Raw genomic sequence first — 25645 nt, 5'->3', positions numbered from 1 at the left:
AGATTTGTAGAGTGGAAGTTGTAGAAACATGAATTGTACAATCTCTTTCATATTCGAATATTAACTGTTCACCTGTATTTTTATGGAGAGTTATTGTTCTGACCCAAGCTCAATCTTTTCTACATCCCCGCCACCCCCCCCCCCCCCCGAAACCATGCATACAGTGAAGAGCATAAAGGACATTCATCTGAAGTGTAAAGATTACTAAATGTTTCATGTTTATAGCAGTGTAATCATCAGGAAAGTTTAGATCTAGAACATTCCCAGCTTTCCCCAAATCTACAACCCCATTTTTACATCTTATACTTCTAAAAACTGCCTTCTTACTTGACATAGTCTCCATGGTGACATATAGCTTGACTTGTGTCACTACTCTACCTTTAGCATATAGCTAGAATATGAGAGTTGCTCAACAAAAGTTGTTTTTTTTTTTTATGAAAAAGAAAAACTCTCAGATGTGTACTACTAAAATGAAAAATTGCTTAACCACTGCAGTATAAAAGTTTGCATTTTCTCAAAGATCTCAGACTTCATTCCTTTTCAGAAGAGCAAAATTCCCAGTCACTAGACCAGTTACTACTGCTTGTCATACAGCAAAACAGAGACTCTTCTCTTAGTTCAGAAATATACACTGGAACAGGAAATTATACTGGGTCAGGAAGGCAGAGAGATACCTGAGTTGACAGTTGGGGGTGGGAATGGGGTTGAGGAGTTCAGCCCATGTGGAGGGTGAGGAGAATTTGACCAGCACTCACCATCCAGAAGTTCCCTAGATTCCCTCTACTTCTCAACTCCTACCACTTTGCAATCCATCTTAGGGATTCTGCCTCCTAAATAAGTTCTAAATCGTCTGCTTTTTTCCATCTCTACTGTCTCTGCCCTGGTCAAAGCCGACATTAATTCTCACCTGGAAGACTGTAGCTGCCTCTCAAATGATCTCACTGCTTCCTATCTTATAACTTCCAATCCATTCTGCAATATATTATAAATGAGCTTTTACAACCCCAAATCTAATCATGCTACACTCTTATATATAAAATGTTTAGTGCTGCTGTTGTTCTTTGAAATTTGTTGTTCTTTAAAAATGATAGTCCATGATAGTATACGTGTTTCCATATGATTTTTTCCACCATCAGCATGTTCTCAGATTTGTTTTGATTGCTTAAGGTGACATATTAAAATACAGAGTATGGATTTAAAGGGCTTAGCCAAATCAAATTTGTGATATTGGTTCCCTCTGGAGAGGGATGGAGAGAGAGGGCAATAGGGCTGGAGGTAGTTAAGATGACATCTAGGCCTTACAAGTATGGATAAAAGTATTACATGTATTATCCTCTGGGAGGAACAGAGAGACCTCTGAAAATAAAGCCAAGATCTTTTTCATGCCCAAGATCTTATTCATGATTCTATGACCTTCTTTTACATCTTTCCAGTCATGCTTGACCCCTTTTGCTTTCCCAAATGCACTTTATTCCTTCTTACTTTCACATTATGTGGTTTCTCTTGCGAAGAAGGTTTGGGGAGGATAGAAAACATGGGCCCTATCCCATAGTACTAATGGTAGTGAAAATAGGTTAAGACACCTGGGAGGATAATATACCAGGAAGCATTAAAATTGAAAATTCCCATATCCTCTCACCTGGAATCTTTTTCTCCATAACAACCTTACAGAAACCTTCACATATGTAAAAGTGGATGTATGAACAAGGATATTCATGAAGGTTTGACTACAATAGCAAAACTTAGAATTGACCAAATAAATTATATAATATTAGAATTATACACTGTGCAGTATTCAAAAAGGATAAAATAGATCTCTGCAAACTTATATGAAAAAAGTCTTTAAGACATCTTTGTTAAGTGACAAGAAATACCACCCTTATATACATATTACAATGTTTTGTAACTAAAGGACAATGAAATAATAATATACAATTATTTTTAAATTCTGTATATATGAAAGGAATATAAAGTTTAAGATATATAGGGTGGTAGTATGGGGGTGAAAGTGAGGCATGACCAAAATGGTTTTTAGCTTTATTTGTAATGTTCCTGTTTTTGTAGCAAGATTGCATTAATGTATGTTATTTAGATAATTAAAAAATAAAAGTTCCAGAGTGTCTGAGTGGCTCAATCAGTTAAGTGTCTGACTTCAGTTCTGGACATGATCTCACAGTTCATGAGTTCGAGCCCCGCATTGGGCTCTGTGCTGACAGCTCAGCCTGGAGCCTGCTTTAGATTCTGTGTCTCCCTCTCTCTTTACCCTCTCCTACTCTCTCTCTCCTCCTCTCTCTCTCTCTCTCTCTCTCTCTCTCAAAGATAAATAAACATTAAAAAAATAAAAAATTAAAAAGATAGAAGTCCCTACCACCCACAAAGAGAAATATAGTTTATTATTTTATGATCTTTTCATTTTTAATATTATTATTTTATAAACTTTGGTCTTTGAATCATACTTTGAGAAACAGCAATCTAAATTACATTATTTTCTAGTAATCTACAAATTTTAGAATAACTACTAATGTTATTTATTCTTTGAGTTATGTGTGTATACACATATGTGTGTATATACATGTGTATATACATATGTGTGTATACATATGTGTGAATGTGGTAACATATGTATGTTAATTTGGAACTTGAAAGCAATGAAGACTTTTTACAAATCTGTATGGTTTTATTTTGAAATATACTCTAATTGAAAGTATTAAGCCCAGAACTTAAACATTTCAATCTCACATTAAAGACAGCCTTTCATATTTTTGTTTTAATTCCTATTCATATTATTAAGTAAATTGTATGGAATTCTAGTTTGTCTTCTAGCCAGAATTAATATGATGAGTCTCACAGATGTTATCATCTTACTTATATTTTATTTATATCTTTGTTACCTAGAGGTAGACTAAAAAAATAACTGTAATTTTCTTTCTCTACCCATTATTATTTCCCTGCTGAGGTTTTCCCATCTCAGGATTACATACATTGTTAAACATATAAGATTAGCATAGAAGTGAATTCATGAAAATTTGTCATAACTATATTTAAAAAGTCTATGCATTTTGGGGCACCTGGATGGCTCAGTCAGTTGGATGACCAACTTTGGTTCAGGTCATGATCTCACAGCTTGTGAGTTCGAGCCCCACGTTGGGCTCTGTGCTGACAGCTCAGGGCCTGAAGCTGCTTTATGTTCTCTGTGTCTCCCCCTCTTTCTGCCCTTCCCCTTCTCATGCTCTGCCTCTCTCTCTGTCTCTCTCTCACACTCTCAAAAATAAATAAACATTTAAAAAAGGCTATGCACTATTTTGTCAATAACTAAAGCAGAAATTTAGAGTTTTGAATCTTTATATCATGATATGGTATTAGTGTGACATTAGTTAAATTTTTAGAATTTCTTATTGCTTATGGAGAACTATTAAATTTTAATATCAACACTGCTTCAGCCTAGGTTGTATAGATATAATATGTGATCTTATAAATCTAGCATGTCATTGGTATTTTATTAAAACATGAAATAATTTTGAAATTTCAGGTAGTTCCAACAAATGTATGCAGAAAGTAGCTGATGTCTTCTTTTGTACTGAAAAATGAATTTGACTTGAATATAGCATTCTAAAAATAGCCATCTTGCTTTCATATGATTTATATTTTCTTTGAAACAACCTTGTAAGTGCATTGCTCTTTTTGTTCATTTTATACCAAAGGTACTAGGAGAAAGTAACCATAGAATATCCTATTATCATTTGATTTGTGTGTCTCAGTATACTTCACAAATTGGGCATGAAGCACAAATGTTTGTTTTTTTTTTTTTTTTTCCATGGGAACCTCAAAAGAATGAAAAGAAGTGCTATCAGGACAATATGCACTATCAGAAGGAACAACAAGACATCGCATTTTAGGGGGGTTTATTGGGCAGTATATGGATAGTATTTGTCACTGGAATAATGTGGCTCATTTATATTGTACCTATTCTGTGGAGCTCAAAGCGCTTTATGGGCACTCTCATTAATCCTGAAGCCTGAGCTACATATTTGGCAGCCTTTGTCCTCACTTTATGGCCTGGGAGACAGCAGTTTAAAGGATGTCATTGTGCAGGCATTTGCAAAGTTTTCCGAAAACAACCAGTGGGGTTAACTGTAATGTGAACTGGTGAGGAGGATTTTTTGCTTTATTTATGCATTATTTATTTATTTTATGTACTGTTATTTATAAAGTAGTAATTGTCCAATGAAGCCACCTGCTATATATAATTATTTAGAATATTCTGACTTCTCTTTGCCTCCAGGACACTTTTCCTGCTGAATCTGTCTGTGTCACTCATAGGACTTTCATTCTCCCACACACCCAGGATTGAAACTTTAATTGCTTTCTCTATCACCTCAGTGCCACTACTCCATTCAGTGGGTTGCTAAGTGTTGACAATTCTACTTTTTCACGCTTTTTTACATGACTCTTTACTTTCTGCTTCTAGAGACATTCTAGTTTATGCAGGTATTACTTCTTGTTGAGAAACTGTTACAGCTTCTAACACTTTTGACACCAGACCCTTAATTTCAGAGTCTGAAAGAAGCAGACTCTGAGCCCACTTCTGTTGCTTGTCAGCTATGCAACTGTAAGCATTTCAAAGTTTCTGAGCTTCAGAGTCACGTTTGTAAAATAGAAATAACAATAACTAGGTTGAAAATTGTATCACGTGTAAAGTGTGGAAATGCAATGAGGTAAGATATGCTAAATACAAGCTCTGTGTATGGACAATGGGATCTATTTTTGTTGTTTTCATTGTATTTCCCTTTTTGCCTTTTTTTTTTTCCTGCATAACACTCTCAGATCAATATTTCTAAAATCCACTTCCATGGTACCAATTCTCTGCTCAAAACCCTATCAAAATCCCTAGGGCCTACCTAAAATTCTCCACACTTCTACATCCATCATATACAAGGCCTACCTCAACAAAGATTCTATAATTCTAGCCCTAATCTACAACATATATGGTAATCTCCAGTTAATATTGGCCACTGGCCATTCACTTTTCACACCTTTTCTTTCCCATTACAGCTTGTTTAATCATGTTGATTCTTTTGCCTAGAAGTATTGCCCTTATAAATATTTTCTTTACAGTTTGAAACTTACATGTTGTACTAAAAGTCTTGTCAAAGCCAGGATCATTTGACACTTTAGCTGCAGCTAAATAAAACAGTTCTAGTCATTGTTTTCAGTGCTCTATCCACTACTTTTAAAAGAACTCTTATTTTCCTGTAATGAGTCAAGAAAACTCACTTCATGGGCCAAACTCTGACATGCTGACCACTGATTAGTCATGGGACCCTGCTTTTCCATTGACCCATTCATTAGCAGTTTATTTTTTTTGCTTCCACTGAATTCATCACTGTCTTTTTCAAGTATCAGTCACTCCCTCATTTCTGGCCCACCTACCCTCTTCAGGCCTGCTGAAGCCTCTTTGCCTTGCTGGTTCATTTCACGTACCCTATTAAACACCAAGGGTTTCCTGACCACTCTGAAATTCTTCCATTCCTTGAATAGTTCCAGTCATGAAACTGGACATTTTGGATCCTCTGTCCCTTCTCAGATCTGTTGGGCTCTCTGTTCCAATCCTAACCCAACTGCCACAAAAATGGAATTAAATAGAATTGCGGAGGGGTTCTGTTCTTGCTCTAGAACAACTTTTGGACATTTAACTTTAAGATCCAACCCATTTTCCACCTCTTCTAAGAAACATTCATAATGTCGACTAAGAATGACCAAAAATGTCCTTGATGTGTGGTGCAGGGTGTAATGTTACATCCTTGGACTTTAAGAATGTTATATGAAGTAGCTAGAAAGGAAATTTAGGCCAAAGTGAATAATTTTGAATTTTGTTTGAGCTCCATTATCATAAAAAAGCTCTTAAAAGATGACTGTGCCCAGTGCTATTTGAAGTTCTAAATATAAGAACTAACAAAGACACTGTTCCTGTCCTCACAGTAAACCCTAGCTGATTAACTGGACCATTAGTACTATACTAAGCATAGCCGTGTCTCTCATTGTGTCATTACAGCCTTTTCTGTGACTTCAAAGAAGACTTAATTTTGGTGAAATAACCTTTCAGAACACTAAAAACATTACCTTAGTAAGAAAGTAGGCAAAGCATTATTTCAGTGGGGTTTTTTAATGTTAATTTGGGTCTCATTTCATAAAATACTTTCAGGAAACATACATACTAAACAAATTGCTAAATTACATTCGCCAAATTATAGGGCTTTTCAATAAGAAAATTCTCACATATATAAATTCGGAAGAAGAATTAATAATAGCATATTTTTGACTAGAGTTCTGTGTAGAGACAATTCTTTTTTTTTTTTAAGTTTATTTATTTAATTTTGAGAGACAGTGTGTGTGTGAGACAGAGAGAGAGAGAGAGCACACATGCAAGTGGCAGAGGGGCAGAGAGAGAGAGAGAGAGAATCCCAAGCAGGCTCAATGCTGGGTTTGATGTGAGGCTCCACGAGGGGCTGGATGTGGCACTCTGTCCCACAAACTGTGAGATAATGACCTGAGCTGAAATCAAGAGTCAGTTGCTTAACCAACTGAGCCACTCAGATGCCCCTGTTTAGAAATAGTTCTTGATGATCAATGTGTGGCTTATTAAAAGAGGGCATTTTTTTCCCCATGGTGTATGTCTAAAATTTCTACTTTTTCTTTTTCCTTCCAGGTGTTTCTTCTCCCAGTATACACAAACACTACAGCAAAATACTAGAGTGATATTTTTCAAGCCATAATTCTATGTGTGATTGTTAGTAAAAATAATATTAGTGATGGTGTAAGAAAAATGATAAGCCATGTTGGAAATTTATTGGCATCTTTCATATTACCCATACCACATCTGAGGGACTTTTCTGTGATGATAATGAGATATTCACCTCAAACTTAGATGTAACCGTCTCAATGCAAAGAGCCTATTTGAGAAATATTTCTATTAAATTACTGTCAGGATTATAAAGTACCATATGACGTTTTGAAACACATTTTGGAGAGGAAACTGTTAACTTATTTAAATGATTGCTCATGGACAAGTTTAGAATCAAAACTTTAGAAATTGAAGTCCTTAGACATTACATATATTATGAGTTTAAGGCTGCAAAAGAGGTGAAAAACGTTCCCAAGTCACTTCCCATTTAGAAGCAGAGTAAGGACCAGATATTGGTCTCTGGACTGAAGGCCAGTGTCCCTTTCTTGTGTTAGTGTTTGCATGTCAGAAATAGAAAATACACAAGAATATAAGAAGATCTGGGAAACACTGCATATGTGATAGCTCATTTAACCTAACATCTATATCAGGAGAGCAAGGGTTAATTATTTTCTACTTTTATTATCAAACCAAAAAAATAAGTAAATCCAGAAATAAAGCATTGGTTTTCTGCCCGTTCATCTAATCAGCCTCATAAAATAATGTGTTCCCATTACAATCTGGTGTGAGGAATTTTATTGTAAATTAATGATTGTGTACTTTCACAACAACCAACCACCAAACACATCCACATATTATTTGCTATCTTTTGAAAAATGCAAACTATACTTTTCCTAAAACTAGAAGCTTTGCACATCATTCTGATGTTCACACCCTTCAAGTTTGAGATGGGAAACTTCTCAGGGGAATGCCTCTGAAGAGGACTGCTTTGTGCTCGCTTCGGCAGCACATATACTGAAGAGGACTGCTTTGCTTATATTATATGTAATGTGCAGATGAGCAGTTATCCAGTTATGAATCTAGACTACTCTCCTTGAAGTAAGGAACAAACTAGATATTTTATCTGTCTCTTAGTTGTTGTTTTTTTAATGATATAGTTTATGGTTTATTTCCAAATTTTCATGTTCTTGGAATGCTTTGGGGAACGAAATAGTCTGAGTAGACAAATGGTGAATACAAAAGAGTATAAATATTTAGACTTTCAAGGAAAGGGAAATCAGTTCTCATATCATCAATCATCCCTCTGAAATAGAATTAAGAAAATATTTGTCAGTATCTGAATGTTACCACTGCCATTATACAAATATTTGTCAATATCTGAATGTTACCACTGCCATTGTACATCTAAATATTCACTTAAAATAACAAATTTGCCAATACAAACTCAGTGAGGTAAAGCCCCATGCCAAAGGAACTCCCTTTTCTTGAGTAGAAAGGAGCAGACTACAAAAATGCTTTAAAGTGCATTGATGTCCACCATCTATTTGAAGCATAGGAATGGGCTTTGAAGTAATTTTTCATTGTGTTGTAAAGTCATCCAAAAATATAAGGTATTTATAAAAATATATTCTCATAATTCTCTAAATGATAGTGAATTCAATTATAGGACACATCAGATTTCAACTAACAATTTAATTAAATATTATGCTTGTGTCCTGTATACTGGCCAGAATGAAGTTCAGCACCTCACTTAACTGCACATTCATCAAGACTTTTAATACAATAATAAAAACTCTTCCTTACGTGAATGTCTGTGGCATAGCCACAAATATAAGGATGATCCAAACATATTTGTTTGAGGGGAGAAAATAATGATAATTTATATTTTAATGCCCTTTGCCCCAAATAATTTCACTTTAGCAATACAGATCTAGAGTTTATATATCTAAGCATTAAGGAAAAATATCTTTAGCGATGAGAAAAGTAGTGAAGGAGTTGTCAGCTTCTGCTGAGCCTATGTCACTTTCATGATCAATAATTTTGAATAAACTAACTGGAAAGAGAGAGCCCAAATTAAATTAGCAAATATTAATATAAATATTAACAATATTAACAGATTTTTCTTATATACTATTTTTTAAAATAAAACTATACATAATCTGTATGCTCTTTTAATAGCAGATTGTATAGATTCTTTGCTTTATAAATGAGTATGTTACTTTCTATCCCCTTTATAACTTTTTACAACACATTAGCTAAGCATTAAAATATTGTGATAATTACTAGGGAATATGGCAAGATGCTTTAGCTTAAGAGAGGACCAATGAAATGAGGAGATGAGACCATCTGTGTCTTCAGTTTTAGGGTTTTGTGATTGCAAGTTTTATATCATGAGTCATGAGTTTTAGGTTTATGATCAGACAAAACAAAATTATTCACTTGCACATTGGTCTGATCATTCATCCAAATGATGCTGCTTTTACTGTGCAGTGGGTAAGCCATGGGAATATAACAGTGAATCAGCCCCCGAGAAGCTTAAACTCCAGTCAGTGAGCAGAAAATAAAAAGAAAATTAGAACAGAAGAGTGTTTACTAAATATGTAAACGAGGATTTATATGGGGACGCATGCAAGGACCTTTAAGATTTGGGTAAACTGGCATCAGCCAGCTTATAGAACGACAGTTTATATTAGTTTGAGGGCAGGCAGGAAATGTGATGTAAATTAAGGAAACAATACTTCATTTTAGTTATGAAAATGATCATTAGTACAAAACCCAATATGGTAAAAATATATACATGTGTATATGTGGGTGTGGGTGTATGTATGTATGTATACACAGAGACATGGAGAGCACAAAGGAGCCCCGAGGAGACTGCATAACACAAAGCATTTTTAAGTGTTAACTGTTTCCTTTTTAGTAATAACCTAAAGAACACAGTATTCAATTTCACTAGCTTGAGGGAAGATGGCGATATTCATAACCAGCAGGTTATGAGATACTGAAATAAGAAAAGATCAGCTGTATTTACAAGGACAACAAAATGACTAGCCAATTTAGTGCACTGGTCATTTCAGGGAAATAACTGTAAATTTAGTGAGCTAAAATAAAAATGAAAAAAACATTTGCGCCAGTTATTTAATGGTCTGATTTCTGTCAAAGTGGCAGTTCTCTGGAGAAAGTCAAATCAAATATTCTGGGATAACATCCCTGATATCAACGTGTCTGTTTGCTATTTGGGCCTTTCTCTAAAAGTGCAGCACAAAATCCTTTTTTTTTTAAAAAAAATCTCTGCTTTTTAAGCTCTCTGATTGCTTGGTTCACTGGCAAGTAGGCAGTATTTACGTTTTAGGTTTGTCAGTCTTCCTACTATAATGAATTAGAATCGTTGAAAACCAAGGAAAAAAAGAAGTCAAATCAGTTAGCTATTGTAATATTTATTCATGGCTGAAATAAAGTGTTGTAAATGCAATTTTGATCTTGAATCACCAAATTTATCTTTGCGGAAAGGACAAAAACAAAAAGAAGTGCTTTCAGTCCAATTTACACTCGTTATTTAGGGATAGTGTATGAGCAGCCTTGTTTCCCATTTTAAAGAGCCTCGGAGAAAGCTGTTGGCTTGGGGTTTATTGATACAGTTGAAGGCTCCGTCACCTTTAATTTTGGGAAAGGTGAGCAAACCCACTCCATTATTTTTTTATCTTCTTTATCCTGCTTTTTATGTCTTCGTTGCTGTGAAAATTATGTAAATTGTGCCGTGGAACAATATGAAATGATTTAGACTAGTGGTTATCTAATGTGCATATGAATCACCTGGGTATCTTCTTAGACTGCACATTCAGATTCAGAAGGTCTGGGGTGCAGTTTAAGAGTCTGCATTTTTTTTTAAATTTTTAATGTATATTTATTTTTGAGAGAGAGAGAGAAAGAGCAAGCAGGGAAGGGGCAGAGGGAGAGGGAGACAGGATCCAAAGCAGGATCCAGGCTTCAGGCTGTCAGCACAGAGCCAATGCTGGGCTCAAACCCACAAATTGTGAGATCTCGACCTGATCCAAAGTTGGATGCTCAACTGACTGAGCCACCCAGGTCCCCAAGACTCTGCATTTCTAATGGGTTCCTAGATCATGCCCATGCTGCTTGTCCAAGGACTACACACATTGGATAAAAAGAGTCTATAGGATCTCTCTCTCTCTATCTCTCTCTCTCTCTCTCTCTCTCTCTCTCTATATATATATATATATATATATAGGATCTCTCTCTATATATATATCTCTCTATATATATATCTCTGTATACACACACACACACACACATACACACACACACACACATATGTCATCATGTAGCTTGGATCTTATGTTTACACACACAGGTGCTGAGAGTTGAGTTATATTCCTCAACTTGGAAACTGTACTGTCCCCTCCAATGGCAGCACATTATCTTCACTGATCCACACAAACCTCTTCTTGCTTTATCTACCAGCATTTGTTTTTACCTTGTTTCACTTCTTGGTGCATTAATCTGAGGATCCCAGTGTCTAAGATTTCTAGTTTCTGAAGGTTTAGTTTTTTTAATACTCTTTGAGTAATTGGTACTTGCTCTTTTCACTTTTTCAATTGAGTTTAAAAGAATTCCATCTTGCCACACAAAAAAAGTGCGGGCAGATAACAGTGTTCACATTTTCTTTATATACACAACCAGATATGATTGAAGTGGGCATCAATAATTTGAAAAAGCATAATGCAAAACCTTAAATAAGTTCAATTAGAAAACCTTTTCACTTATTTCTAACCTCATTTCTTGTAAGTTTCACCTACTGTGGTTCAGTCTCTTGGCTTCTGAGCTAATACACTCTTTCTGTTTCAGTAAGTCAGCACAATGAATGCCCTTTGGCGTCATCTTGGTTGTTCAGGTATAGTAGAGGAGATGACAATATGAGCATTGTTTATATGTTACATTTCACAGAGTCAGTAATGAAGTCAAACTGGGGGCTCAGTATATCCAGTTTCCTCTTTCTACTATATGCAGGTGCCACTGTGTTAGAGATTGGGCTATTAATGGCATGGATTGATTTGGATCATTACATAGACCACAAAGAGTACATAAAGTGAAGACAGAACTCGCTATCCACTAAAATGTAAGTTAGTGTCAGTCTTTATAGAGCATAAACAATGAACAGGGCACAATATCCACGCTTTAATCTAAAAGTTGGAATGCTAAGAGGTAATGTAAACATCTTTTCCGTATGGTGCCCTTCACACCAAGGCACACATTCTGCCTGATTTTCAACACATATCTAGTGGATTCTTATAGTTCATAAATGTGTTTTAAAATGTAAATGAATAAAAATGGTACATATATTTGGTTTTATTCAAAGCCTCTTAATAAGACAATAAAAGTCTTTTCTCAGCTCTTCAATAAATGAGTTAAAAAATAACATTGGCCTATAATTTAATCTTAGTATACTGTAAAGTCCTGTTTTTACTGTCTCCTCTCAGAAGTGAACTGTTTGTCAAATTTCCATTAAGCTGAAGGTAAAAAATTAATGAACCACTTCATATATTTCAAAACTAATGCAAGTCTATTAGTCATGCAGGAAACAAATCAAAGATTTGAGTACGTTCAGTTAGGGTTTAAGGTGCACTCATATATTGTTTCATATGCCTGATAGAGCATTATAGAGAAAAAAGGAATGCAGTTACTGATTTTTCATTAACAGATAAATACATCTCAGATTGTTTTATTTATAACGGTAGTCTTTTTTTTTTCTTTTTACACTCAAAAGGTAATTTTAAAACAAGGTTAACCAGCAAATTGATGGGGATAGATGGGTTTTGAAAGTCTTTGTGATGTCTGCTGTGGGAGATTAGTTAGCTGGAGAAAAAGAACAAATGTATAGCAAACATAGTATTAATAGAATATAATGTAATTTATTCTTTGGTCGTACCCTTGTACCATTTTCTGGGCACTCAGAAAATCAGTGATAGTGATGTTGAAACTATTTTTTAAAGAACTGTTGATTGTGTTGTGTTCCTGGCATTGTGCTAGGCATTGCATGTCGTGCAATGATGTGGAATACTTGATTTTGTCTTTAAGGATTTTAGAGTTTAAAGAGGAGAAACAAAGTGAAAAAGTGATAAGTATGAAAATGTAATGATAATGTTAATTAGAAATGACAAGCACTACCAAAAAAAAAAAAAAAAAAAAAAAAAGAAAGAAAAAAGGTGCAGAAAGTGTCACATATGGTCCAGGGAGACAGAGAAAGCTTCTTGTAAAAAAGTAACTTTTGAGTTGGGTTTTAAAGGAAGTGTATACTTCAGACCTGTGTGATGCATTAGAAGGGTAAGCGATGTGGAAGGAACGGCTTCAGGTCATACATCACAGAACATGTCGGAACAGCTTAAGTGTTAGCATAAGATGTATCGAGAGGAATGATAGGAAATAATGTTCAAAGTATAAAGTCTGAGATTGTGAAGAGCCTTGAATGTCAAACTAAAGAGTTCAATAATTGATCTGGGGAGTGGTGAGATCATGTAGCATTTTAGGGAGTTTCATTTTGTAGTGGTAATATGTCAGCACCTAACATCCATGAAAACATCAAAATAACAGATTGCACATTTCTCAGAAATATCATTTTAATGTCCTGTGTACACTAGAAATCCAGAAGGTAACAACTGAGGGAGAAAATACATGCTGAAGAAACAGAGTAAAATGGCTATATCAGGGCTTCCCAGCTGGTGTGCTGAGGGACACCATCTATGCCTTGAGATATTAAGCACTGTGGCCTCAGGTGCAGCCTGGAACAACAGAGACTAGAACTGGTCACCTGAAGCTGAGAGCAGCTTCCTTGGAGTATGAAAATCCCCTTCGGTTTTTGTCAGTGGGTTAAATGACTGCTAGCATCTGCAGGGCCTGGATCATGGGCATGCAACCTGCAACGTGGCATAAGCCCCCGCTCAGAAAGACCCACGCTTGATTTAATGCTCTGCTGTTGCCATCTTGACATTCTTCATGGTTTTTGATCAAGAAGTCCCACATTGTCATTTTACTGTGGGCCCTGCAAATTATACAGCCAGTCTTAGTACTAAGACATGAAAATGGCTAGGAAGCAATGATACACTATGGTCAAAATGCACTGACATATATCCATATAAAAGGAGTTACTGAATTATGCAACCAGCACTGTGCTTACATAACAAAACTGATCCGAAGCTTAAATCTTTATTTATTTATTTTTTCTCTTCAAAGCCATGTCTGCTATGGCTGCCATAGGCCTAAGCTAAATATCATTTTTTTTTAGCCTTGTGGTTTTCCAGATGATAAATTAAGGGAGCACTTCTGTAACATATTTTCTCATTTATAATCTGCCTCCTGCAGCCTGGATACCAGTGTGGTTGAGCTCTGCACCCCCTGCAGTCCTATCAAATTAAATTCTGAGAAAACCTTTGGCAATCATTTTCCCTAATAAAAGTTCTGAAAAATAAAGCTCTGTGTTCACAGACATTCTGGCGACTTGATAGAGTCATTCCATTGTGTATTTCCACCCTGAGTCAGTATAAATATATAAACTGAAGACATATCTTTTAGTTCTTAAGCACAGTTTAATTTATTCACTTCATTCTATTTACTCTGAGTACTTGTGTATTTTGCTTCTACTTGTGTTACCATACTTTTCTCTCCTTATTTTTATTTAATTTTCGTTTTTTCTCAAAGTTATAGATGACTGCATTCAAATAATTCTACCAAAGTTAGTTTACAAAAATATCATCTTCTCTTCTCCTTCCCTATGTTTTCTGCCCCACCTCTCTCCCAAAGGCAAATACTTAATTGCTTTCAGTATTTTTAGTTGTTCTCTGCATTTTATGTTTACCTCTCTGTGTCTCAAAAGCATGTTTAAGAATTGAATTAATTTTTCAGTTTTATCTATTGCCACTATGGAAGATAAAGATTTAGTTTGCTTTCACAAGTCTCCATGAGTCCTCACCCATGACTGTTGCCCTTTTATTTTTTTTCCAAAGAAATATCCAATTTTTTGTGTGTTAAATAGCCATTATTTATATCATTTTGACTATATAAATATTATTCACATTGTACTATGATTACATTTCCTTCCTGAACAACTTTTGCTCCCTTTGAAGCTAAAGATTGTCTAATTTTTACATTTCTTATCTTTCTGTGTACTTAGATGATCCTCACATGCTCTCTGATCTCTATTGTAAATATTCTCTCAGTACAGTGGCACACATGTGGTTTTTCCATTATTTTTGTCTTCCTGGAGACCTCCGTTCTTGAGCCTCCTGACCTCCTCACTCTTGTCCTCATGAGCTCACCAGCACATGTACCATTCTAAGATTGTCCTTGGATGACCACGCCTACTTAATGATGGCAAAGTTGAGTTGATTTGAAGTTCTGTATATGGATGGGCTTATTGACTGATGGGTTTTAACATAAGTTGTCTTTGGTGAGTTGTTTTATTGGTGGACTGGCAGATTTTCAGTATTTTCATATAGTCTCCAGTGACCTGGTCATATGGGAGAATGGAGGTAAATGCATGTGCATAATCTGCCAGCATTAACTTGGATACATAATAGTATTTGGACTGATGTGCCTCAAATCATTTTTAATAAGTAGAGTAAAACTAAGGAATAAACAAATGAACTAAAATAAACATATGGTTCATATTTTGAATAATTATTACAAAAAACTTCTCTTTGTGTGTTTTTAATTTCTGTTTGCTAAGGATTCTGTTCCCTTCTCTTCTGAATCTAGATGGAAGCTTTAGGCAAAACCGATCAAACCTCACATCCCTGCTGGTGCAGCCCATTTCAGCATCTCTCGTTGAAAAACTGATCTCTTCACCAAACAGCAGAACCAAAAACAGTATCTGTAGCCCTCTAGAACTGCCAAACAATGGTAAGGTATTTAATGTATTTCTGTGTGTTTTGTAGTCTTTTTAAAGACTGTGATCATTTTTAATCTTTTAAATTGACATAATGTTTAGGATTATTCTTTTAAAAAAATATTTTGATGACATGAGCATTTATTTCTCTTCTGTGGCTCTTTAAGGGACATTTGGGGAAAGTAATTTTGATAAAGATGGACAGTTGATCAAACTGAGAGATTTAAAAAAAAAGGAGAAGAGAAAAAAGCATTTTAAACTGCAACAAAGAAAAGCAGCTTTACAAATAAAGTATTTCTTACATTCATGAAAATCTGCTTAACATGGCTTCCTCGCTTCAGCTCCAGCAATCTCCTTGCCTGCCAAGATTCAGTGGATAGCAGTCAGCTATCTGAGGTCTGAAGTCTTTTAGTAGAAAGCATTAAATCCTAATTCCTGCAATTGACTAAAAAATCCCTGTGTCTTTACGCATCATCGCCTGAGAGATGCTGCTTCTGCTGTGGTGCAGTTTGTCAGGCCTTGTTGGAGCAGATCGGATAAAACTGAAGTAGTTAAGCTACCTGACGGGGGGGGGGGGGGGGGGGGGGGGGGGGGGGGGTGGGGGGGGGGGGTGGGTGGAGGGGGTGGTGCAAGCCACAGGCTGCATCTTATTTCTGCCTCCAGCCTCACATTAGAGTTCTAAAGAAGAGAGGCTCTTTACATATTGTTAAATTTGTATCTAGTTGTTGGAAAATTAAACTTGAGGACTCTGGTTTTGTGTCCAGACCTGCAGGCTCAACTACTCGTGTTTTATCTCATCTGCTTTTCTCTTGACAACAAAAGCATTAAAAAAAAAATCTTTTGAAGATGCCTAAAAACAAACAAACAAACAAACAAAAAAACCCAAAAATAACAAAAAAACCTGAATACATTCAGGATTGCCCTCTGTTAGACACATGCATATAGTTTTTCAAAGTCCTATCAATTGAGTGCCTCCCAAACTGATTATTGATTGAGCAAGTAGGAAATACAGAAAACCAATGATAAGCCTGTGTCCTTAAAGCAGGAATTCAGAAGCCTTAGAGGAGCTTTTTGTTTTGTTTTGCTCTTATTGTCTTTTATTCTGAGTCCTACAAATTTATCATGGGCTCTATTTGTTAAAATATGTAAAAGACACTATAATACTTTAGTTGTAAGGAGCACTTGGACTTGTAAAAGACCAGATTTAAGGCCAGATTCAATCAATCAATTGATTAATTTAATAAAGATTCAGAGCCCCTGGGGCGCCTGGGTGGTGCAGTCGGTTAAGCGTCCGACTTCAGCCAGGTCACGATCTCGCGGTCCGGGAGTTCGAGCCCCGCGTCAGGCTCTGGGCTGATGGCTCAGAGCCTGGAGCCTGTTTCCGATTCTGTGTCTCCCTCTCTCTCTGACCCTCCCCTTCATGCTCTGTCTCTCTCTGTCCCAAAAATAAATAAACGTTGAAAAAAAAAATTAAAAAAAAAAAAAGATTCAGAGCCCCTAATGTGTTCCAGCCACCGTCCTGCCCCCCCCCCCCTTTTTTTGGTGTCATTGTTGCATGAGTATCTCTGAAACTGAGTCACTTCATTTGGAAAGGATAGCCACCGAAAGTGATAAGAAGAGAAAATATCCTCCGAACTTAAATCCCACTTTCTCTCCAAGATATCCCAGAATCACTGTGCTTCAGTTGACTATTCAGCATTTTGGAAGCTGGCAATGCATGATGGGAGTTCGAATTCTTGCTCCAGCTCTTAGGAACCATTGATGGAGGCATGTTATTCAGCCCAAATCTGCCCTCAATCTCCTTGGAAACAGGGTCACTGTGTGGGCACTGTGGAGATGCTTTCATGCGTGTGTGTGTAAAGGATCAGGCGAGGTGGGTGGGAATGCAGTCACTGAATGCCTGCCACCATCCTGCCCTGAGTGAGCTGATAGTCCACATGCTGGCTCCATGACTGACTGCTTATCCATCAGCTCCCTGCTGGAAGCTATTTCTGCATCTACAGAAGGATATCTAACCTTCTAGTATCTCAAGTTGATCTGAGAATCAAATTATGATGTATGTCTCAGTATTTTTGCATAGTGTAAAGTGTTATGTTAGCAAGTGTCTTTCTTATCAAAGAATTGTATCAGTTTTCTCCATAATATGTTAAATACCTGTGTAATAATGGCATAGCTAAGCAAAACGGCACTCCATAGCTATAAAAACTGACATATACACTGAAACCTGTTTACAACTCCCATTAAAAAGGCAGCAAGAGGGGCGCCTGGGTGGATCAGTCAGTTGATCATCCAGCTTTGGCTCAGGGGCTCTGATCACCATCTTGGGTTTAGTAAGTTGGAGACCAGCATTTCTGGCTCACTGCTGGCAGTGTGGAGCCTGCTTCAGATCCTCTGTCCCTCTCTCTGCCCCTCCCCCGCTCACACTCCTCTCTTTCTCTCAAAAGAAAAAAAAAGCAACAAGATAGGCCTACTTTCTAAGGAATTATGGCATGTCATGTTTTCTTCATGGATATAGTAGCTATTATTGTTTTTAGTAGCTATTACAGTTTTTTTAGAAAAATTCAGACAGAGATGTATGTAAATCAAGAAGATATTTCATGTTATAATGGGTACTTTCATTATCTTTTTAAATATAGAAGTGATTACATTTAGATTTCCCAAATACTGATGGAAACTGAGTTGTTAAATTTACATTAGTCCTAAATGTAGGATAACAACCCTTTACCCCCAATGTTTTAGATAATAATACTTATGATACAGTCAAGATAATTAACATATAAGTTTTCTCATAAACATATAAATACATTAGTTGCTCATTATGATATGTATAAGGATGGGACATGAAAAGGTTACAGAAGGAAGTGCTCTATTTGGGGGCAATAAGAACAAAACTTACAGTTTATAGATGAAAAATTAATTTAAAGCATATTATAATTATATCTTACTGTTGAATTTTCTTAGTCTTGAGCCTTACTGTAGGAAAATCTTCACCAACAAGTTAGGCAAGAGTACATTAAAAATATGTATACAAATCAACTGATTATTCATCTTACCCATTTAATCCTTTATATATACCAATTCTCTACAGTCCAGACAACATCTAGTGGAATTTGCCTATCATATTTGCTTTCTTAGCATCCATTTGGCCCTCGCCCTGTTTGAACTGTTTCCAGCATTTCCCAGCAATATAGTTTGAATAGGTTTGACCACATCTCAAGCTCTAAAAATAGATCCTGATTAGTTCAAGTCTATTGGCATATCACATCAACCATACTATGATGGTTGATTCAAGGATGATCTTGGTCAAATAGGGCCAAAACCTAATATCTGGAATTTATTTGAGCAGTGACTCACTTTAACACCATAGCTGAACAAAAAGCATGTAGCCCAGGGTTGGTAACCTTCTTGAGACCCTGGGAGATAGCCTACCTGAAAATGGAGCCAACACAAGGGAGGTACAAATGAATAACGGGGGAGAAACAAAGAGAGAGAGAGAGAGAGAGAGAGAGAGGAAACTGTTTTCACAGAATTTGAACTCTACGGCTTTGTCTGAAGGCAAATCTACTGAACTAGCCATATGTATGAGTCAATACATGCCCTCCCCAGTTGTTTTTTTCCAATCAATCTATGTTGGGTTTTTAGTTTCTTGCAACAAAAAACTACCTAACTGAAACAGACCATAAACTTGAATTAAATAAAGGTATTAAAGATCTGCATTCATGACATAGGTTCAGCAAAGTAAAGTAGAAAGCAGGGTGTTTTATGGAAAATCCTGAGAGAATGAAGAATTGCTTGAAGAATAGAAGAAGAACAGGAAAAAAGGTCTTGTGCACGCACACACACACACACACACACAAATGGCTTGATTAGATAAGTGCATATTGACTGTGTTTTATTTTTTGTGGTCTTACTTTTTATAAGCTTTACCCATTGATCTATCTAATACGTTTTCAGTCTTTGTCCTTGAGAATCAACCAAAACATGGAAATTTGAATTTTCAGTTATCAGTCTGAACTTATGGTTAAAAACCATGAATACAGTGGAAAAAGGAGAGGAAAAAGTTTAAGATCCATTAACTTAATTTAGGGCAAAATAATTTTAATGAATTAAGTTAAAAGAAGCATTTTATTATATTTGATGAATCACTTTTGATGAATAGAAAAATTGCTATTTCTATGTTGCATAAAAATTAATGTTATCAACGATGACACATTTTTACCTAAGTAAATTTGGATCATCTCTTCAAATGGAGATATCTTTATATCTACATCTACCATTTCCCTGTTCACAATTTTATATATTCTTTGATGAAATGATTTTAATTAGAATAATATAGTGATAATGTCACATAATTTGTACTTTTCAACTGTATTTTGAAGATTTATAGTTCTAATTTGTTAACAGCTACTTAAAAGTATTCATTATTATTTCTTGAGCAGAGATTTAAAAAGATGTCTTGAACATATTATCCAAAAATTGAGGTTATACTAAAATTTATTGGCAAATAGTAAATTTTAGCTTTTCAGTAAATATTCCTTAGCAAGAAAATTAGTGCAATTGAATTCAGTATTATTTTTTATTACATATGAGACTAATCAACCTTTTCAGAGTAGCCCTAAAGTTGCTACATGTGAGAAGATCCAGGAGTGCATTATGTTTTTCTGGTTAAAGAATGTTTTGGGGGCGCCTGGGTGGCTCAGTCAGTTGAGCGTCCAACTTCGGCTCAGGTCATGATCTCACGGTTTGTGGGTTCGAGCCCCGCATCGGGCTCTGTGCTGACAGCTCAGAGCCTGGAGCCTGTTTCGGATTCTGTGTCTCCCTCTCTCTCTGCCCCCCCCCCCCAACTCGCACTCTGTCTCTCTCTGTCTCAAAAATAAATAAACATTAAAAAAAATTAAAAAAAGAAGAATGTTTTGATAGATACATCAAGTAGATAATGGAGTGGTATGGGAATGATAAGATATGGCCCTTTTTGGTCCCTGTGAAAGAGAAATCCTCAGTAGGCCTAAAATAATAATAATAATAATAATAATAATAATAATAATAATAATACAAGAATTCAAAACTTGTTTAGGGAAGGGTAGACTTTAACAATTTCTGGCCATGAATCTGGAGGAACATATCCAAAAGAACATGGGGAAATTTTAATTTGTCTTGACAATTTCTATATGGTATGCATATAGATATAGTGGCCACTTTTATTCCAAAAATCCAGTGTGCTAGAAACCTTTTACAATCAGTGTCATGATAAATGTTAAGAGTCACCAAACTGTGCAGTGGTGACACCCCAATTTTATGGTTCTTCAAGCAGCCAGTTGCACAGTGAACCAAGGAGTCTGAGCTAGAAGCTGATAACAGAGTAATCCGTAGAACTAAAGATCAGCCTTCACGAGCTGCCAGTCTGAAGTCCTCGGACAAAAGGAAAAAAAGCTTCAGAAATGACTTTGAAGGACTACTCATCAAGGGTCTTAAACAGAGTGAACATAGGTGGGAAACCTATTGTCCAAAGTCCACAGAAAGTACAGTCAATTCTCTGTTTCCTAGGGAGTGCAGGTTGGGTTTACCAAGGGTGACACAGATCTGTCATTCACCCAGAACTTCTCATGCTTCCAGCTTTCTGTCTTGACAGTTTTGATTTTTGGAAATGATTCAGCTTAGATTCAATATAGAGTTGTGTTTGTTTGTTAAAAGATCTAAAGACAACATGAGAAGTATATTCTTAGGCAGAATTACTGTAACAAGTGTTCTCCAATTTCCAATGTTTCTCAGCAATTTTTAGCATTTCCTTTATTCTTATCACATCATTTCTCAAGTGCCTGTCACTTCTTTCAAGTTACAGAGACTTCAACTGAATTTGGCAGTTTAAATACGCGATAAACTCCATTAGAGCATACCCTACTTTATATTTTGCTGATCTTCTTTTCACAACGGGCTGATTCCTCAGTGCCTTTCTGGTTCTATATCCTGCTGTTTCCTTCATGTATCCAATATTTATCCAAATATGTCTTCAAGTTTGAGTCTCCAAGTTGTAAATCCTCAGTATCCTCTACAGCTCCATGCAGATAGCATACTTCTGAAGTTGGAAGTAGCAGTAGCTTCTCCTGACTCTCTCTGCCATGCTTTTAGGCACTTGGGCATTGTGATATGATAGTCTTCTGAGCTAGAGTAGAAGCAACCTTAATTTTCGTTAGAATGTGTTGTTTTTGCTGTATTTATATGTGGTTCTTTGAGGTATCCTTTCTTACCCAGTGTTCTATGAGTATTTGGAAAGAGTGTGTACTGTGTAGTTGTCAAGTGTAGAATTTTACACATTTCCACTTAAACCAGATACCATAATCAGGCCGTTCAAATATTCTACATCTTATTATTAGTGTTAAAATCTCCCACTTTGTGTGTAGATTTGTCTATTTTTATCTTGTAGTTGTCAGTTTTTGATTAATATATTTTAAGGTCATTTCTTAGATGTTTATAAATTCAAATACAACATCTCTTCCTGCTTAGTTGAAACACTTATCAGATGAAGTGATCTTCTTCATGTTTATAATGCTTGTCTTAAATTTGATTTGGCCTGATATTAATTTATCCTCACTACCCTTTTTTTTTTTTTTTAGTTAGTGTCTTTATGCTATATCTTTTTTTACTATCCATCTTTTTATATATTTCTCTTTTACCATCTCTTCTTAATAAAAATTAATTTGGATTTTTTTAAGAAACTTTACTCCCAACATGGGGCTCAATCTCATGCCCCTGAGATCAAGATCTACCAATTGAGCCAGCCAGGCACCCCACAACTAATTTGTATTTTTAAATATAATTTGATTATCTTTAGCTGAAACATCTAGTTCATTATATGTAATGTGAATATTAATGTATTTATGCTTATATATTTTTATCTTAATTTAGGCTTCTTGTTTACACCACATATTATGTTTTTCTTTTGTTTTATTTCTTTCTTTAGATTTAGATTATTTTTGTCATTATATTTTTCCCTTTACTATTTTGGAAATTATAAATACTTTTTGTATTCTTGTAGAGTTACCCTAGAATTATAGCCTTTAAATATTCCTTTTCCTGTTCTGTTCCATACCAGGTAACTTTCTTTGTTGTCTCTTGGATGGGAGTGGGGAATGCAATCATTTAGGAATCCTATTTATGGAGGAATAATCTCTTTTTGGAACTATTTTCTCTCCAAGTTGGGCAGGTCCAGGGCTTTTTCTTCTAATCTTTGCATCTCTTAAGGCCATCAAGATTAACATTCTCCAGGTTCCCTAAATTCCCTTGAGTTGAAAGCAGTTTTATTGTTTTACTTATCTAGGTTCCCACCACATCTTAACTTTTGACCTAGTAATTCCTTAGTTTCTACTTCTCTGATATTGTTAACAAGATTCATTTTGTATTTTATTTAGCATTGTAAATTATTTTCAATGAGAAAGTTGGTCTTAATATCCTAACCCACCTTATTACTATAATAGGAATTCTTCTCCTCCTCTCCATTTATTCATTCCCTGGCAACACATAGGGATGACTCAGTGAATACAATGTATAAACCAGGTTGCCATCAGGAAATAATGACACACACACTAAAAATGTGCACTTCAAGGGAGTTTAGCCACGGGCCTATGCACAAGTGTGGATAGGTAAAGGGAAATAGAAAAGGGATGATGAACCACCCCAAGGTTAGTAATTGATACTACTTGCAAACCTAAAGGCAGCAAGAAGGGAGAGTAGAACAAACAGGAAATGGCAGGTTCTCAAGAAGTAGGAGAGGCAGGCTGACAGGAGCTAAGGCTTTCAGTGGAGGAATTCAGTCATTCTGCCTGTAAGTGACCAGTCAGGGAGGGTGATGGAATATAAATACTCTTAATCTTTCTCTTATCCAACCTGCTGATCACTTGTTGATGTCTTCTATTAGCTAAACCCAACCTGAAGCCAAGAATAGAGGAATTAGGTAGATGTTCTCTGTAAAGGTCACCTTTTTTGGACACAGAGCAAGGTGAAGGGTGAAAATAGATCTGGATGGAAATGTGGAAAATATGCAGTATAGTTGGTGTTGCAGATGATTAATCTGATAACTGTTTTGATAACTTATGATTTGTAGAATGGTTTGGTAGAAAGGTACAGAAAATCTATTAATTTTCACATGTATAAGGGATACGAAGAAGAAAAGTTATTTTTTCTGGGGTTCAGAGTCTTTAAAACATCTTCATATTTAGATAATTTTACTAATTAGAAATAATAATTTTAAACCTTAAATATTTTTTCCAAATGTATGCAATTTCATAAGAATACATGCACACATGGATGCGTGTGTGTGTGTGTGTGTGTGTGTGTGTAAGGGGGAGAGAGAGAGAGAGAGACAGGAGACAGAGACAGAGACAGAGAGATAGAGAGACTCAGGGATAGCTATTAAGCTGAAAAGTATTTGGTGAAAGCGAACAGTTTTCATTCAGTGTTTGTATGTGAGTCTCACATTTTTCAGAACCAAAATTTTACACTACTAAAACAGATTTTACTTTTCTCTTTAATTTAATTTCTGGGGCACCTGGGTGGCTCAGTTGGTTGAGCTTCTGACTGCAGCTCAGGTCATGATCTTGTGGTTCATGGGTTTGAGGCCCATTTTGGGCTCTGTGCTGACAGCTCAGACCCTGGAGTCTGCTTCGGATTTTGTGTCTCCTCCCTTTCTCTCTGCCCCTCCCCTGCTCATGCTCTGTCTCTCTCTCAAAAATAAATAAACATTAAAATAAATTAATTAAATTTCTATTATTATGAGAGCAGTTAATGTTTACTAAGAGTTAGAAAAGAAAGATGAGCAAAAATAGGAAAGCAAATCAGCATGTTCTATATTAGTCATGCTGGGCTTCCATAACAAGGTACCACAGACTGTAGTTTAAACAACAGACATTTATTTTTCTCACAGTTCTCAAGGCTGGGAACTCCAAACTTATGGTGCCAGAAAATTTGGTTTCTGATAAGAGCTCTTTTCCTGGCTTGCAGACAGCTGCCTTCTCTCTGTGTCCTCACATGGCCTTTTCTCTGTGCACTCACAAAGAGTGAGAAACCTGTGGTGTTTTCATTGTCTTTTCATAAAGACATTAGCCCTATCAGATTAAATTCCCACCCTTAAGACCTCATTTAACTTTAATTATCTCCTTATAGGCCATATCTCCAAATACAGCTAAACTGGGGATTAGGACTTCAACATATGAATTTTGAAGAGAAACAGTTCAGTCCAGAACACACTCCTATCACCCAGTAATTATCACTAACAATGCTTCCTATAAATCCTTCTAGATTTATATACATGCATTTAGAGGTTTTGTTTTCTTTTTTGTTTGTTTTGTTTTTTTACCAAAAGGAGATCATACTATACATAATATTTTAAAATGTTTATCTAATTAAGGGTCTCCACTTTTTCATGACTGTAAACAGACTATATTAAATTTCACCAATCATCCCAATCTTTTACAATGGGTTTATTGAAACCAAGATCCAATCCAGGCCTATAAGTTGTTTCCCTTCTAATCTAGCATGATCCTCATTTTCTTCTGTTAACACTGGGATCTATAGGATCAAATCTGTTGTCGTGAATGTGCCCTACATTCTAGATTTGTGGGATGCTTCTTTGTGATTTTATTTAATTAGTTCCTCTGTTGGGAGGAGGCGTTAACATGGTGGAGGAGTAGGGGGGCGCTAAACATATCTCATTCATCAAACACAGTTAGATAGTTATCAAATCATTCTGAATACCCAATAAATCAATCAGAGGTCTGAGAGAACAAAAACTGCTAGTCTACAAGTAGAAAAGTAACAACCTTTTGGAAGATTCTTTAACAAGCAGACCAAAACATGCCCAGGATCTAGGTTTTGTTTGTTTGTTTGTTCTCTTCTTTTTTTTTATTTTTTCTTTTTTTTTCTGGACAAAATGTTGAGACAGAGAAATTCACCCAAAAAGAAAGAACAGGAAGTAGAACTCATGGCCAGGGATTTCACAATATGGATTTAAGTAAGATGTCTGGACTAGAATTTAAAACAGTGATTATAAGGATACTAGCTGGGCTTGAAAA

General features: G+C 35.8%; 1 protein-coding gene across 7 annotated transcripts in view; it reads left to right on the top strand.

The window, feature by feature from the left end:
• NAALADL2 (N-acetylated alpha-linked acidic dipeptidase like 2) overlaps positions 1-25645 on the top strand; it is a 1353416-nt gene that overhangs the window by 973498 nt on the left and 354273 nt on the right. For all 7 annotated transcript variants that reach the window (XM_045502933.1, XM_045502931.1, XM_045502932.1 and 4 more), the window contains one exon: positions 15452-15595. In XM_045502933.1, the coding sequence (XP_045358889.1) occupies positions 15452-15595 (144 nt within the window). The remainder of the gene's footprint in view (positions 1-15451; positions 15596-25645) is intronic.

Source organism: Leopardus geoffroyi, chromosome C2, assembly GCF_018350155.1.
Source record: "Leopardus geoffroyi isolate Oge1 chromosome C2, O.geoffroyi_Oge1_pat1.0, whole genome shotgun sequence".
NCBI classification, from domain to species: Eukaryota; Metazoa; Chordata; class Mammalia; order Carnivora; family Felidae; genus Leopardus; species Leopardus geoffroyi.
The sequence above is the reverse complement of the archived record's forward strand: the minus strand, read 5'-3'. Positions and strand labels throughout refer to the sequence as shown.